The following is a 17,121-nucleotide window of genomic DNA, read 5'->3' on the forward strand; positions in this document are numbered from 1 at the left end:
GGGTCTATCATGGTGTGGGGTGGCAATTCTTTGGGGGGCCGCACAGCCCTCCATGTGCTCGCCAGAGGTAGCCTGACTGCCATTAGGTACCGAGATGACCCCTTGTGAGACCATATGCTGGTGCGGTTGGCCCTGGGTTCCTCCTAATGCAAGACAATGCTAGACCTCATGTGGCTGGAGTGTGTCAGCAGCTCCTGCAAGAAGAAGGCATTGATGCTATGGACTGGCCCGCCCGTTCCCCAGACCTGAATCCAATTGAGCACATCTGGGACATCTTGTCTCGCTCCATCCACCAACAGTCTGTTGCACCACAGACTGTCCAGAAGTTGGCAGATGCTTTAGTCCAGGTCTGGGAGGAGATCCCTCAGGAGACCATCCGCCACCTCATCAGGAGCATGCCCAGGCGTTGTAGGGAGGTCATACAGGCACGTGGAGGCCACACACACTACTGAGCCTCATTTTGACTTGTTTTAAGGACATTACATCAAAGTTGGATTAGCCTGAAGTGTGGTTTTCCACTTTAATTTTGATAAATTTGATTTCCATTGATAATTTTTGCGTGATTTTGTTGTCAGCACATTCAACTATGTAAAGAAAAAAGTATTTAATACGAATATTTCATTCAGATCTAGGATGTGTTATTTTAGTGTTCCCTTTATTTTTTTGAGCAGTGTATATATGTTTTAAACAAGGCAAAAAAATAATAATTCAGTTTTATTTTACACAGCAACAGGAAGCATGACAACACTACAGTATGTGGACCAATGCCATAAAACAGACAAAAAAAGAGAGAAAACATGCAAGCATAACACTTGCTTGCTACTAATGATGAGATAACTATACTGGTAAAATGATGATCATATGACACACGTCACTAAATTCTAAATGAAGTGTTTGAGTCTCGACTAAAAATATGAAATACATGATCAAGCTGAGTGACGAATCCTCCATTGTTAAAAACAAACACTGGATTTAGTTCCAATTATATCTTTCCACATGTATTTTATTACTCATGACAAGGCTTTAAGACATCTCGGAAAGTTCCCAAGGTCAATGCACAGTAACAAACACACACTTATGCCTAAAATACTGGTAACCAGTAATGGGGATATAACATCCAATGAAACAATGAACTCAGCCTTCTGGACCATATACTATCGTTGTACACAACATAAGAATACAGAGGGAAAAGTTCAATAAAATGGTTGAAATTCCAATTGAATGACTTTTAAAAAGCCGTAATATATATATTGCTGGTAATCGGAATTATTATGATTATTTTTTCAAATAGAAACTGTGCGATTAAAGCTTACAATACACTGCTGGCAGTAGCGCCGCCGGTTTCCATGGAGACCAGGCAACAGAGCCATCCATGGAGGTGCCATATGTGTGCTGTTAGACTCCCGAGAAAGAAACAATTACGTGCCTCTACCTGCTAACACTACCACATCCCTTACACCAACTCTGTATGACGTTCATCAAGGTGGAACGCTGCAGAGATCACTTGGTGGATGCAGACGGCAGCCAAAGCATAATATCAAACTCACACAGAGACAAATAAAGTGGCAGTGGGTGGGAACAGGGAGTGAGAAGTTGTAGTGTCTAGTCTGGTCCAGCAGGGGGCAGGCTAAGCGTTGACTCAGTTGACTTGGTCCAGGGCACACAGCAGATCCTCGCCCTGCAGCAGGTGCTGGCGACCCACCACGGGGGCATTAACCTCACAGTCATACCGGGTCAGCTGTGGAAGGGTGAAGGGTGAGCCGCTGCCCTCCGAGGAGATGCCAAGCAGGCAGCTTGCCAGGTCTAAGAGAAACAAGAGAATATAAGGGACACTAGTGTCATTGTTTCATGTAAATTATATGGAAAACATACAGTGCCTTCGGAAAGAATTCAAACCTCTTAACTTTTTCCACATTTTGTTAGGTAACAGACGCATTCTAAAATTGATTAAATCGTTTCCCCCCCCCTCAATATACACACACAATACCCCATAATGACAAAGCAAAAACATTTCAAACGTATTTTTTGGGGCTAATAAAATTTAAAAAACTGAAATATCACATTTACATAAGTATTCAGACCCTTTACTCAGTACTTGGTTGAAGCACCTTTGGCAGCGATTACAGAGTTTTTCCCATTATTCTCGGCAGATCCTCTCAAGCCTTGTCAGGTTGGATGGGGAGCGTTGCTGCACAGCTATTGTCAAGTCTCTCCAGAGATGTTCGATCGGGTTCAAGTCTAGGCTCTGGCTGGGCCACTCAAAGACATTCAGAGACTTGTCCCAGAAGCCACTCCTGTGCTGTCTTGGCGGTGTGCTTAGGGTCTTTGTCCTGCTGGAAGGTGAACCTTCGCCCAAGTCTGAGGTCCTGAGCACTCTGGAGCAGGTTTTCTTCAAAGACCTCTCTGTACTATGCTCCGTTCATCTTCCTCTCAATCCTGATGAGTCTCCCAGTCCCTGCCGCTGAAAAACATCCCCACAGCATGATGCTGCCACCACCATGCTTCACCGTAGGGAATGTTGCCAGGTTTACTCCAGACGTGACGCTTGGTATTCAGGCCAAAGAGCTCAATCTTGGTTTCATCAGACCAGAGAATCTTATTTCTCATCATCGGAGTCCTGAAGGTGGCAAATTCCAAGCTGGCTGTCATGTGTCTTTTACTGAGGAGTGGGTCCCGTCTGACCACACTACCATAAAGGCCTGATCGGCAGAGTGCTGCAAAGATGGTTGTCCTTCTGGAAGTGACCATCGGGTTCTTCATCACTTCCCTGACCAAGGCCCTTCTGCCCAGATTGCTCAGTTTGGGCGGACTGCCAGCTCTAGGAAGAGTCTTGGTCGTTCCAAACTACTTCCATTTAAGAATGATGAGGCCACTGTGTTCTTGAGGAATTTCAATGCTGCAGAAATGTTTTGGTACCTTTCCCCAGATCTTTGCCTCGTCACAATCCTGTCTTGGCGCTCTATGGACAATTGCTTCGATCTCATGGCTTGGTTTTTGCTTTGACATGTACTGTCAACTGTGGGACCTTATATAGACAGGTGTGTGCCTTGCCAAATCATGTTAAATCAATGGAATTTACCATAGGTGGACTCCATTCAAGTTGTAGAAACATCTCAATGTCGAGTCTCAAAGTAAAGGGTCTGAATACTTGTGTAAATAAGGTATTTCTGTTTCTGCAAACATTTCTAAAAACCTGTTTTTGCTTTGTCATTATGGGGTATTGTGAGTAGATTGCGGAGTATTTTTATTTGATTTCATCCATTTTAGATTAAGGCTGTAACGTAACAAAATGTGGAAAAGGTCAAGGGGTCTGAATTCTTTCCGAATGCACTGTACATACGTTTAATATCAGGCCGTGGCTATTGTGTATTCCAGGAGTAACTACCTGTAGGTAGGAGCAGTATGGTCCTGTTGGAGGGAGCCTCAGAGCTGCCCAGCTCAGACACCTTGAGCTGTTTACCTGCCCCAGGAGGGTCCTGGAGCAATGCCCCGTAAGAAAAACAACATGTTCAAATTAGCCCTCAACATGCCAGATGTTATCAAACAGAATATCTCTGCTAAATGTTTTTTTTCATATGTATAATGTGATAAAAAAAACATTTCTAAAGGTCCTACACACATTTACTATTCCGACAGCCTGAGACAGAGACAACTTTCTCTTGCGCTGTGAGTTCTGGGTGGCCAGTGTCCTGATGGACATCTCTCTGTCCATCTGAGGCGCCCTAGAGCACAGAGAGTCACACACCATGTCAGCAGTCAGAAAACACTGATATGCTTTAGTTTTGAGGAAAGGGTAAGTTGGAAGGAGTGTGTGTATGTGGTGGGACTTACCTCATGGTGAGTAAGGAGGCAGGGCAAGGGCTAGCTGCCAGCTCCGGGGCTGGGGAAGCTGTCCGGCTTCTTGGGGCACTAAAGGGGGAATCAGTGTAGCTGTGGACATCCTGGGTGAGGTGCAGAGGAGAGCACAGAGGAGAGTTCTCCAGGGGCTGGGCTGGGCCACACGATGGGGGCTCCTCTGGGGACAGGGTGCGCAGCTGGAAGTCATCATCCATGGGGATGTATGGAGCCAACATCTCCAGGTCCAGATCCTCCATGCCCTACAGGGGGAAACAAGAACATATGTCAGATCATACTTTACCTGAATCAAGTCATATCCTTTAAAAGAAGTTTAGAATCCACGCAAGTTCAGGGAAGTGGTGGAATGGAATCACAGTAATTACATCTCAGCCTACAGTATTTCAACCACACAACAGCTGATTCTCATTTCAATTAGGTTCACCATTGTACCAAGATGGACGCGTCCCACTGCCACCCCAGTCTCTTCCTTATATTGTTCACTACCTCCTCCAGCTACTGATAGTGTGTAACCCAAGCTCGTGACATTTTTCTGGTGACCACACGCTTTTTCAGTTCTGGCCACAAATTCTCTATAGGATTGAGGTCAGGGCTTTGTGATGGCTACTCCAATACCTTGACTGTTGTCCTTAAGCCATTTTGCCACAACTTTGGAAGTATGCTTAGGGTCATTGTCCATTTGGAAGACCCATTTACGACCAAGCTTTAACTTCCTGACTGATGTCTTGAGATGTTGCTTCAATATATCCACATTATTTTCCTCCCTCATGATGCCATCTATTTTGTGAAGTGCACCAGTCCCTCCTGCAGCAAAGCACCTCCACAACACGATGCTGCCACCCCTGTGCTTCACGGTTGGGATGGTGTTCGGCTTGCCAGCCTCCCCCTTTTCCCTCCAAACATAATGATGGTCATTGTAGTCAAACGGTTCTATTTTTGTTTCATCAGACCAGAGGACATTTCTCCAAAAAGTACTATCTTTGTCCCCATGTTGCAAACTGTAGTCTGGCTTTTTTATGGCGGATTTGGAGCAGTGGCTTCTTCCTTGCTGAGCGGCCTTTCAGGTTATGTTGATATAGTACTCGTTTTACTGTGGATTTTAGAGGGTCTTTTGTACCTGTTTCCTGTCTAAAAAACTGTTTTCACTTTGTCATTGTGGGCTATTCTGTGTAGATTGATGAGGAAAATATTTTATGTAATCCATTTTAAAATAAGACTCATGTAACAAAATGTGGGAAATTTCAAGGGGTCTCTGAATACTTTTCGAATGCACTGTAGGTACCATACCTGTGAGGTGAAAGGTGTCTTGGGTTCTGTGTCGATGGCAAACAGTCTTTCCACCAGGTCCAGTTTCAGCGCAGCACTGATGTCAGAGTCCATTGGAAAACAGAAGTTCAGCGGGCTGTCAGGCTGCAGAGGACATTACATTGGTTAAAGACTAGTATTTGTGAAAATAAGTATTTTTGACATAGCAACTTTCCATTGATTTCCTGACTGGCAGTTTTAAAAGCGGTCCATCTGCACGTGGTATCCCTGGTCACCTCAGTTGAGCTGTGGCTGCCTGGGGTGCTGAAGGAGTCTGGACCTGCCTTGGTGTCCACCGAGGCACTGGGGATCAGGGGCTGCTCATTGGGGGGCAGCATAGAGTGAGGCAGGGCCAGCTTGTCACTGGTGGAGGGCAGCATCACATCGTTGTAGAGAGGCACCTCCTCCAGCAGGATGTCAGAGTCTGCAGGGACAGTAAAGAGGAGGTCAGAATGAGTTTGGGATAGTAAAGTAAAGCATGACTTTATCACTAATTATAAAGTTAGTCTCCCATTAAAAAGTAATTATCACCCAAAGCTCCAGGCAGGGCAGGGTACTGACCGGGGCTGCTGAAGTCCAGGGAGATGATGGTGTCTCCTGCGGCCGGGGCCAGAAGGGTGAGGGCCTCTGGTTCCTCCTTCAATCTGTCATACAGGCTCGCCTGCGGCTGGGCCTCCATTGCCTGGGTGAACAGCTTAATCACATCCACCTTCTCCTCCTTCAGGAGCACAGGGGACACCTCTGCCTCTGAGCCCTCGTCCTCTTCCTCCTCCACCAGCTCCTTCTTTACAGACCTCATGTCCTCAGTCTGCTCTAGAGACAGCACCATCTTCTCCTCCTCAATGCCACTGGAGCAAGAAGGAGACAAAAACAGTTACATATCATGTCTTACTCCACCTTACAAAAGGGAAAATCTGATTGATTGGTTGAGTCAGAACCCAGTGGAGTCAGTCCACCAGACAGTTTAAACCCCTGATCAAACTAGCCTCTAACACACTATGTAGACCATGACGGTACCTGAGCACAAAGTTGACAGAGACAACACACTGGGGCTGGGAGTTCTTGTTGTTGTAGATAACAGTGGCCTGAGTCTCCACCCACACAAAGCCACCTATCTTAGCCAGCATGCGGTACTGGCCTGTGCTCACCTGGCCCTTAACAAACACTGGAGAGCCAAAGAAAGAAGAAAAGGGTGAGAGAAGAGGAAAGAGAGACTGCAAGTAGCTACCTAGTACTTCAACAATATATTACGTACTTATTTATGTGGGGATGCTTACAGTTGTGATGGGTCTTAGTGAGGTAGTCTGCGTCCAAGGCATGGTAGTACTCATACACAGAGCGATTTATCAGGTCCTCTGGATCATAGCCCATCAGCTCAGTGATCCTGGACAACACAGAGTTAGGGGACAGGTTAATCCTGCTGCTTACTGGAGTGACATTCAATCTATTGGACACAAGGTGGATCTGTGGCACTACATTCAGGAGCTACCTATTATTTTAAATCACATCTTTGTGTGAATACAAGTCATTTAACTTTTCAAGGAAAAAATCTAACGCAACATATATTCTTACAACAATAGCCCTTATTCTTATATTGAGTAAAGCTTTGTGTTAGATTCAGTATTCTTCTACTACATTATTCATGCTGGTGCTGCAGTCAGTGGAATGGTAGGTCTCAGTTTCACCTCTCGTCACAATAGGTGAACTTCATGTCCAGTGTGTGGCGGCTGAGGAAGGTCTTGGTGTCCAATGGCGCCTCGATGTTGGAGGGGTGGGGGATGGGGTCACAGACTAGCACCAGGTAGGAGACGGGCTGCTCCTTGTGCCCAATGGGGCTCTGCTCAGTTGGGGCTTCATGGACTCGCACATGGCCTGAGCAGTGGAGAACCTTCCAAGTGGATGATTTGACATTGACAGTGCGCCCCCTGCTGGTGAGGGTACATTTCATCCGCAGGAAGAAGCTGCGCTCTGTGTTTGGTCCCTTGGACTTTTTAGAGGTCCCTGACCAGGCAGAGGAGAGAGAGAGAAGGTTAAGGTTACTAAATAAACAATTACATTTAGTGTTGGTGCGATGTGCAAAAAAGGAATGGTGCCAGTGAAGCAGAGTGAATACCAAGGGAAAAGACAGTAGCCCACTAATCACCCTGACCTCAGGGCTGGAGTGGGAAATGATAACTACTTCTACAGGCTCCAACTTTTGCTTGGAGCTGCTAAATTGAGCCCCACACTACTTGTTACACTGATATTCCAGAGTGCTGTGTGTAGCAGAGTCTATTCTCAGTAGGAACCTTTAGTTTGAGTGTGTATTCACATTTGTGGGTCTCACCTGTTCTGTGTACCAGGATCTCCCTTAGCTCCTCGTGGTCACAGGGGTGTGTGTACTCAAACACACTAAGTCCTGTCAGGTCAAACTGCACATGGACAGAAGAGGAAGGATGTTTAGAAATAACATATTCATGTCAAGGAAAGAACAGCAAATGTGACTAATTTCAGGAAACTAGGCATATGTCATCCATTACTACTTCACAGGAGAGCCATTTGAAAGTAAACTTTTTTTTTGTTGCAGAAATGCCATCTCGAACATGTGGACTTTCATGTGCCTTAATAACAAACTTGTATGCCATCTGTAAATACAAATGATATTGTTATATGTTACGAGCCTAGTTGGTTTAGCCACAGAAAGACAGGAACCTTCCCACTAGCCAATATTGGCTGAGATAATGGGTGGGCTGGACAAGACGAGAGATGAGTTCGGCTTGGTCTGCCATATACCATGCTTCTGTATATGAGCTGGTCAGTACGTGTTGGTAATCCTTTCTAAGGCGCAACTTTTTTTAAAGATATCATGTAGTAGAACTGCAAAGGTGTTGTTCTCCACTTTCCAAAGGATCGAGTTTTGAAATTAGTGGGATGCACGGTGGAATTTGAGTATGACAACAACGCGTTTGACTGCAAATATGCAGACAGAGTCGAAAAGAAAACATACGGCTGTTGTATAAAACACCTGTCTCCAGATTTATCAAACAGAAATTTGCATCCTGTAGCGCAAACTCCAAAAGGTTCTGGGACACTAAAGTCCATGGAGAATAAGAGCACCTCCTCCCAGCTGCCCACTGCACTGAGGCTAGGGAACACGGTCACCACTGATAAATCTACAATAACTGAGCATTTCAATAAGCATTTCTCTACAGCTGGCCATGCTTTCCACCTGGCTACCCCTACCCCTGTCAACAGCACCGCACCCCCCACAGAAACTTGCCAGAGCCTCCCCCATTTCTCCTTCACCCAAACCCAGATAGCTGATGTTCTGAAAGAGCTGCGAAATCTGGACCGCTACAAATCAGCTGGGCTAGACAATCTGGACAATCTGCAGCTTGGTGAGAAGGCAACAACTGTTGGCGCAATTATTAGAAAATGGAAGAAGTTCAAGATGACGGTCAATCACCCTCGGTCTGGGGCTCCATGCAAGATCTCACCTCGTGGGGCACCAATGATCATGAGGAAGGTGAGGGATCAGCCCAGAACTACACGGCAGGACCTGGTCAATGACCTGAAGAGAGCTGGGACCACAGTCTCAAAGAAAACCATTAGTAACACACTACACCGTCATGGATTAAAATCCTGCTGCACACGCAAGGTCCCCCTGCTCAAGCCAGCACATGTCCAGGCCCGTCTGAAGTTTGCCAATGACCATCTGGATGATCCAGATGAGGAATGAGAGAAGGTCATGTGGTCTGATGAGACAAAAATAGAGCTTTTTGGTCTAAACTCCACTCGCCGTGTTTGGAGGAAGAAGAAGGATGAGTACAACCCCAAGAACACCATCCCAACCATGAAGCATGGAGGTGGAAACAGCATTCTTTGGGGATGCTTTTCTGCAAAGGGGACAGGACGACTGCACTGTATTGAGGGGAGGATGGGATGGATGGGGCCATGTATCACGAGATCTTGGCCAACAACCTCCTTCCCTCAGTAAGAGCATTGAAGATGGGTCGTGGCTGGGTCTTCCAGCATGACAACGACCCGAAACACACAGCCAGGGCAACTAAGGAGTGGCTCCGCAAGAAGCATCTCAAGGCCCTGGAGTGGCCTAGCCAGTCTCCAGACCTGAACCCAATAGAAAATCTTTGGTAGGGAGCTGAAAGTCCATATTGCCCAGCAACAGCCCCGAAACCTGAAGGATCTGGAGAAGGTCTGTATGGAGGAGAGGGACAAAATCCCTGCTGCAGTGTGTGAAAAGCTGGTCAAGAACTACAGGAAACGTATGATCTCTGTAATTGCAAACAACATTTTCTGTACCAAATATTTGGTTCTGCTTTTCTGATGTATCAAATACTTATGTCATGCAATAAAATGCAAATTAATTAGTTAAAAATCATACAATGTGATTTTCTGGATTTTTGTTTTGTTCTGGATTTCCGTCTCTCACAGTTAAAGTGTACCTATGATAAAAATTGCAGACCTCTACATGCTTTGTAAGTAGGAAAACCTGCAAAATCAGCAGTGTATCAAATACTTGTTCTGCCCACTGTAAATGTTGATGAAAATTCAAGTGTTATGCATGGAACTTTAGATACACTTCTCCTTAATGCAACCGCGGTGTCAGATTTTAAAACATCTTTATGCAAAAAGCATAATCTGAGAACGGCGCTCAGAGCCCAAACCAGCCAGAGAAATATCCGCCATGTTGGGTAGTCAACATTAGTCATAAATAGCATTATAAATATTCACTTACCTTTGATGATCTTCATCAGAATGCACTCCCAGGAATCACAGTTCCACAATAAATTCTTGTTTTGTTCGATAATGTCCATTTATGTCCAAATAGCTTCTTTTGTTAGGGCTTTTGGTAAACTAATCCAAAAGCGTGATCTGGTCCAGTCGGGCGAAATGTTCAATAAGTTATATTACAGGTCGAAGAAACTTGTCAAACTAAGTATAGAATCAATCTTTAGGATGTTTTTATCATAAATGTTCAATAATGTTCCAACCGGAAAATTCCATTGCCTGTAGAAAAGCAATGGAACGAGAGATACCTCTCATGTGAAATGCGCGTGACTGAGAACGAGGCTGCTGGCAGACCCCTGAGTCAAACAGCTCTCATCTGGCCCCCCTTCACAGGAGCAGCCTGAAACAATGTTCTAAAGAAGGTTGACATCTAGTGGAAGCCTTAGGAAGTGCAAAATAACCCATATCCCACTGTGTATTCGATAGGGGCTGAGTTCAAAAACTACAAACCTCAGATTTCCCACTTCCTGTTTGGATTTTTTTCCAGTTTTTTGCCTGCCATATGAGTTCTGTTATACTCACAGACATCAGTTTTAGAAACAGTTTTAGAAACTTCAGAGTGTTTTCTATCCAATACTACTAATAATATGCATATATTAGCATCTGGGACTGAGTAGGAGGCAGTTCAGTCTGGGCACGCTATTCATCCAAAAGTGAAAATGCTGCCCCCTATCCCAAAGAAGTTAAGCATCTCCAATCCAAATTTAAATCTAGAAGAATCGGCTTCCTATTTCGCAACAAAGCATCCTTCACTCATGCTGCCAAACATACCCTCGTAAAACTGACTATCCTACCGATCCTCGACTTCGGCGATGTCATTTACAAAATAGCCTCCAACACACTACTCAGCAAATTGGATGCAGTCTATCACGGTGCCATCCGTTTTGTCACCAACACCCCATATACACTACCCACCACTGCGACCTGTATGCTCTCGTTGGCTGGCCCTCGCTTCAGATTTGTCGCCAAACCCACTGGGTCCAGGTCATCTATAAGTCTTTGCTAGGTAAAGCCCCACCTTATCTCAGCTCACTGGTAACCATAGCAGCACACGCTCCAGCAGGTATATTTCACTGGTCAACCCCAAAACCAATTACTCATTTGGCCACCTTTCCTTCCATTTCTCTGCTTTCAATGACTGGAACAAACTGCAAAAATCACTGAAGCTGGAGACTCATATCTCCCTCACTAACTTTAAGCACCAGCTGTCAGAGAAGCTCACAGATCACTGCACTTATAAATAGCCCATCCAACTACCTCATCCCCATACTGTTATTTATTTTGCTCCTCACCCAGTATCTCTACTTGCACATTCATCTTCTGCACATCTATCACTCCAGTGTTCAATTGCTAGATGGTAATTATTTCACCACTATGGCCTATTTATTGCCTACCTCCCTTATCCTACCTCATTTGCACACACTGCATATATACTTTTTCTATTGTATTATTGACTGTATGTTTATTTATTCCATGTGTAACTCTGTGTTGTTGTTTGTGTTGCCCTGCTTTGCTTTATCTTGGCCAGGTTGCAGTTGTAAATGAGAACTTGTTCTCAATTAGCCTATCTGGTTAAATAAAGGTGAAATAAAAATAATTGCATTGTTAGTTATAGCTAGCTAACATTGAACCTGGCTGGTTAGCTACCTGCAGATTCATGCAGGGTAGTAACGTCATGAGTTGGGATTAAATCAAATCAAATTTATTTTTTAGCCCTTCTTACATCAGCTGATATCTCAAAGTGCTGTACAGAAACCCAACCTAAAACCCCAAACAGCAAGCAATGCAGGTGTAGAAGCACAGTGGCTAGGAAAAACTCCCTAGAAAGGACAAAACCTAGGACAAAACCTAGAGAGGAACCAGGCTATGAGGGGTGGCCAGTCCTCTTCTGGCTGTGCCGGGTGGAGATTATAACAAAACATGGCCAAGATGTTCAAATGTTCATAAATGACCAGCATGGTCAAATAATAATAATCACAGTAGTTGTCGAGGGTGCAAAAAGTCAGTACCTCAGTAGTAAATGTCAGTTGGCTTTTCATAGCCGATCATTAAGAGTATCTCTACCGCTCCTGCTGTCTCTAGAAAGTTGAAAACAGCAGGTCTGGGACAGGTAGCACAGGTGTTCGGGAACATGCTATATAGCTAATTATCACAAGTGGTCTCTCTGTCTTCCATAAACACGTGCAGTAACATGGAGATATGGCCGTTTGGGAACATTAACCCTATTCAGTATATAATATATACACTACCGTTCAAAAGTTTGGGGTCACATAGAAATGATTTTTTCCCCCATTAAAATAACATCACATTTATCATAAATACAGTGAACACATTGTTAATGTTGTAAATGACTATTGTAGCTGGAAACGGACAATGTTTTATGGAATATCTACATAGGCGTACAGAGACCGATTATCAGCAATCATAACTCCTGTGTTCCAATGGCACACTATGTTCGCTAATCCAAGTTTATAATTTTAAAAAGGCTAATTGATCATTAGAAAACCCTTTTGCAATTATGTTAGAACAGCTGAAAACTGATGTGCTGATTAAAGCAGCAATAAACTGACCTTCTTCAGACTAGTTGAGTATCTGGAACATCAGCATTTGTGGGTTTGATTACAGGCTCAAAATGGCCAGAAACAAAGACCTTTCTTCTGAAACTCGTCAGTCTATTCTTGTTCTGAGAAACGAAGTCTCTTCCATGCGAGAAATTGCCAAAACACTGAAGATCTCGTACAACGCTGTGTACTACTCCCTTCACAGAACAGCGCAAACTGGCTCTAACCAGAATAGAAAGAGGAGTGGGAGGCCCGGGTGCACAACTGAGCAAGAGGACAAGTACATCAGAGTGTCTAGTTTAAGAAACAGACACCTCACAAGTCCTAAACCAAAACCAAAAAAACAATCTTCACATAATCACTAGTTAACTACACATGGTTGATGATATTACTAGGGTAACTAGCTTGTCCTGCATTGCATATAATCAATGTGGTGCCTGTTAATTTATCATCGAATCACAGCCTACTTCAACTTCGCCAAACGGGTGATGATTTAACAAAAGCACATTCGCGAAAATGCACAATCGTTGCACAAATGTACCTAACCAAAAACATCAATGCCTTTCTTAAAATCAATACACAAGTATATATTTTTAAACCTGCATATGAAGTTAAAAGAAAGTTAATATTGCCTGCTAACATTAATATGGAAATTGTGTCCCTTCTCTTGCGTTCAGTGCAAGCAGAGTCAGGGTATATGCAGCAGTTTGGGCCGCCTGGCTCGTTGTGAACTGTGTGAAGACCATTTCTTCCTAACAAACCGTAATTAAATTGCCAGAGTTTTACATAATTATGACATAACATTGAAGGTTGTGCAATGTAACAGCAATATTTAGACTTAGGGTTGCCACCCGTTCGATAAAATACGGAACGGTTCCGTTTTTCACTGAAAGAATAAACGTTTTGTTTTTTCGAAATGATAGTTTCTGGATTTGACCATATTTCTGGAAAGTTTCTGGATATGACCATTGGCTCGTATTTCTGTGTGATTATTATATTATAATTAAGTCTATGATTTGATAGAGCAGTCTGACTGAGCGGTGGTAGGCAGCAGCAGACTCGTAAGAATTCATTCAAACAGCACTTTACTGCGTTTGCCAGCAGCTCTTAGCAATGCTTGAAGCACAGCGCCATTTATGACTTCAAGCCAATCAACTCCCGAGATTAGGCTGGCAATACTAAAATGCCTATAAGAACATCCAATAGTCAAAGCTATATGAAATACAAATGGTATAGAGAGAAATAGTCCTATAATAACTACAACCTAAAACTTATTAACTGGGAATATTGAAGACTCATGTTAAAAGGAACCACCAGCTTTCATATGTTCTCATGTTCTGAGCAAGGAACTTAAATGTTAGCTTTTTTACATGGCACATATTGCACTTTTACTTTCTTCTCAAACACTGTGTTTTTGCATTATTTAAACCAAATTGAACGTTTCATTATTTATTTGAGACTAAATTTATATATTATATTAAGTTAAAATAGAAGTGTTCAGTGTTCATTCAGTATTGTTGTAATTGTCATTATTACAAATATCTATAAATAAATGGCCCGATTAAATTGGTATCGACTTTTTTGGTCCTCCAATAAATCAGTATCAGCGTTGAAAAATCATAATCGGTCGACCTCTAGTCTAAACCAAAGACTCCACTATGAAATTAACCATTTAAATTTTCATCATGTCACTGTGATAACTGTTGATAGACGTAGCTGGTAAATTCACTCTGGCTATCTACTCGGATTTCAGAGCACTCGTCTGACTGTGCCAGAGCGCAGAATAAATGACGAATTTATGAACGCTAAACACCCGTTGAATATGGCCGGTGTCATTAAACGTTGAGGAATAAAAGCGTAAGAAAAAAGCGTAATTAAATTGTTGCCAGCAGCAGTCAGCAACGCTCTGGATAACATAAAGACAGCCTAACCAGCTCTGCTAGAGCAAGTAAAATGGTCAGAGAAAGCAGTTCCCTCATTTGTGTATGGAAGTAGCTAGCAAGCTAGCCAACATTAGCTTGGGTTCTTGACTGTGGTTAGGTCAGAATGCTCGGATCAACCCTACTCCTCGGCCAGAGGGAACATCCAGTGTGCTCTCTGAACGCTCCGAGAGCAAAACGCTCTAAATTTACATAACTGACAATGCTCTGAGTTTCAGTTTACGAACGCCCAGAGCACACACTGAGCACACTTTGGCACTTCAGATTGAATTTACAAACACACCCATTCTATAAACCAGGCATTAGTCTTGACATTTTTGGTTGTTTAGTACATGGCCTCACATGTGCATCCTTAAAAGAGCTGGGTGGGGCTAAAGCTTAAGAGGGTGTGAACGATGCTGAATGGGTGTAGACAAAGAAGAGCTCTCCATTAGGTGTACCAAAACATTCAAAGACCATTTTCTCAAAAGTGAGGTTACAAGTTATTCAACTTTCAAAGCAGAATTACTTTCCCATTGTTCCTCAACTGTAGTGAATGATATACCACTTTGTAGCTCTGAGTCTCTACTTTTATACAATGTAAAAAACACAATTTCACATTTTGCTACATAAGACCGAATCGAGCTGGTCAGTCACAAATACAGGTAAGTTCCAAAATAAAGGAAATACCAACATAAAAAAGTGTCTTAAAGGGATAATCCAGCCCCAAATCACTAATTCCAATGATTAACAGTGTTAAATGACACTAATATGTGAAAACAAGTTTTGGGAACAAATGTTTAATTTTGTAGTTATAACAAGGTTGGTAGAAACATGTGAAAATCTATTTTGGAAATCTGTTGCATCTCAAATCTACTACAAAGCACACAATGCAATGCTCTCTCTCTCTCTCTGGGCTGGCTGGCTAACTAGAACACATAGCTACTAAAGTCAATATCAGCATGTCAAATAGCTAGCTAGCTGTCAAAATCGGCTAAATAAAACTGTACTATCAATTTAGGAGTCTTACCTACAGAGTTCAACTTGAAGTTAGTCTCGGTCACTGAGCTATAAATGGCATCTCTGCCCAGAGGGAGAGCAGAGTAACGTTGATTTCCCACAGATACTTTTGAGGAGATGGGGAAACTCCATTAGAATCGTGTTAACAAGTTTCCCATAAGTCATCAATGGGCCGCGCAGGGCATTCTGGGTGATTCTGGGAAAAGGACACCTCTCCTTCAAGGAGTGAATGCGAGTTAATAGGTCGTGAAAAATGCATTTTGTGAGATGATTAACTTGTTCTCTGAAATATCGTATAACTTTACGTACATTTGAGGAAAATAGGCAGGTTTCTCAACACATACCCTGACTTTGGGAAGGTTACGTTTAGCAACCGCGTGACACAGCATGACAACATGAATGCAATGGGTTGACAGTCAGTGGGTGGGGAGTTTCTTCATTCATTGCCCAATTGGATTCCAATCGCCTCCTTTCTGTAATATATCTCTCCATTTCCCACAGACACAGGGCACATTGCGACATGGTACTTGAAGGAGAAACGGAGTTGAACAATTTGGTACACCATTTAGAGTGAGCACACCTCACGAAATATATATACTTTGTCATGACAATATAAACGGATGGATGTATTCAAGAAGGTATTCTCATACCATCTATTGGCTGATTTGGCGATCTGGAGTGCAGGTAATTGTTTAAAATATTGTGGGTTATCCCCATCTAGTGATGAGAATGATGTAGCTATGACTCAATACTACACAATATCCAGATTTTCACAGATGGACCACTTAGAAGTTAAATCATGGGTATTTGTATTTATTTTACCCACTGACAGAACATAGGCTTTCACCAAATTGACAGGAATATCATAATTGTATTTCTGCATTGTCATCCTATGGGGACATAGCCATGGTAGCCAAAATAATAGCCTGTCCAGCATTTTTATACATGACCCTAAGCATGATGGGATGTTAACTGCTTAATTAACTCACAAACCATCCCTGTGTGGAAGCACCTGCTTTCAATATACTTCGTATCCCTCTTTTACTCAAGTCTTTCCATTTTTGGGGCATTCTTTATCGATCTATCCTAGTCAGTTCTGTCTCTAACGGGACACCAGACCTACCTGTGCCAGACCCAAGCACTTGTTGACATTTTCAGAGAGATAGATCATGTCCCCGTCTTTAGACAGCACCATGAGGAAGCCCTCCAGAGCCTTCAGATAGGAGCCATTCAGCTGGGAGTCCATCTCACTCTCCTCCTGCTCCTTCTCTACTGCCTTATCTTCTGGAAAAAGAGAGCGAGAGAGAGGGGTGAGGGGATGAGAAAGAGAATAAGAGAGAGGGAGGTAGCAGAAGGGACCGTGTGGCAGACATGGGGACATGAATAAAGCAGGATATATGATTACTAGCCAACACACATGCTTGTGTGGCAGGGTACTGCAACATACACAGAAACACTAAAAGGTTCTGTTCACATAGGCAGCCCAATTCTGATATTTGTTCCACTAATTGGTCTTTTGACCAATCACATCAGATATTTTTCAGAGCTGATCTGATTGGTCAAAAGACGAATTAGTGAATAATAAAAAGAAGAATTGGGCTGCCTGTCTAAACGCAGTCAAAAAGTGCCCAATTATTGATACCCTTGATAGAGATGAGCAAAAATTACTGTAT

At 43.2% G+C, this 17,121-nt stretch overlaps 1 protein-coding gene across 10 annotated transcripts in view; it reads right to left on the reverse strand.

Annotated features, from left to right (window-relative positions):
* Positions 1 to 638: 638 nt before the first annotated feature.
* Positions 639 to 17,121, reverse strand: part of hif1aa (hypoxia inducible factor 1 subunit alpha a) — a 34,946-nt gene continuing 18,463 nt past the window's right edge. For 3 of the 10 annotated variants that reach the window (XM_031788107.1, XM_031788106.1, XM_020501255.2), the window contains exons 3-14: positions 16,572 to 16,732; positions 7,487 to 7,571; positions 6,846 to 7,161; positions 6,438 to 6,544; positions 6,178 to 6,325; positions 5,722 to 6,008; positions 5,397 to 5,584; positions 5,143 to 5,265; positions 3,832 to 4,097; positions 3,620 to 3,722; positions 3,386 to 3,491; positions 639 to 1,803 (exon numbers count right to left, since the gene is read on the reverse strand). In XM_031788107.1, the coding sequence (XP_031643967.1) occupies positions 1,640 to 1,803; positions 3,386 to 3,491; positions 3,620 to 3,722; positions 3,832 to 4,097; positions 5,143 to 5,265; positions 5,397 to 5,584; positions 5,722 to 6,008; positions 6,178 to 6,325; positions 6,438 to 6,544; positions 6,846 to 7,161; positions 7,487 to 7,571; positions 16,572 to 16,732 (2,054 nt within the window). In that variant the 3' untranslated portion in view covers positions 639 to 1,639. The remainder of the gene's footprint in view (positions 1,804 to 3,385; positions 3,492 to 3,619; positions 3,723 to 3,831; positions 4,098 to 5,142; positions 5,266 to 5,396; positions 5,585 to 5,721; positions 6,009 to 6,177; positions 6,326 to 6,437; positions 6,545 to 6,845; positions 7,162 to 7,486; positions 7,572 to 16,571; positions 16,733 to 17,121) is intronic. The other 7 variants (XM_031788112.1, XM_031788111.1, XM_031788108.1 and 4 more) reach the window with 5 other exon arrangements.

This window comes from Oncorhynchus kisutch, linkage group LG14, assembly GCF_002021735.2.
Source record: "Oncorhynchus kisutch isolate 150728-3 linkage group LG14, Okis_V2, whole genome shotgun sequence".
Taxonomy (NCBI): Eukaryota; Metazoa; Chordata; class Actinopteri; order Salmoniformes; family Salmonidae; genus Oncorhynchus; species Oncorhynchus kisutch.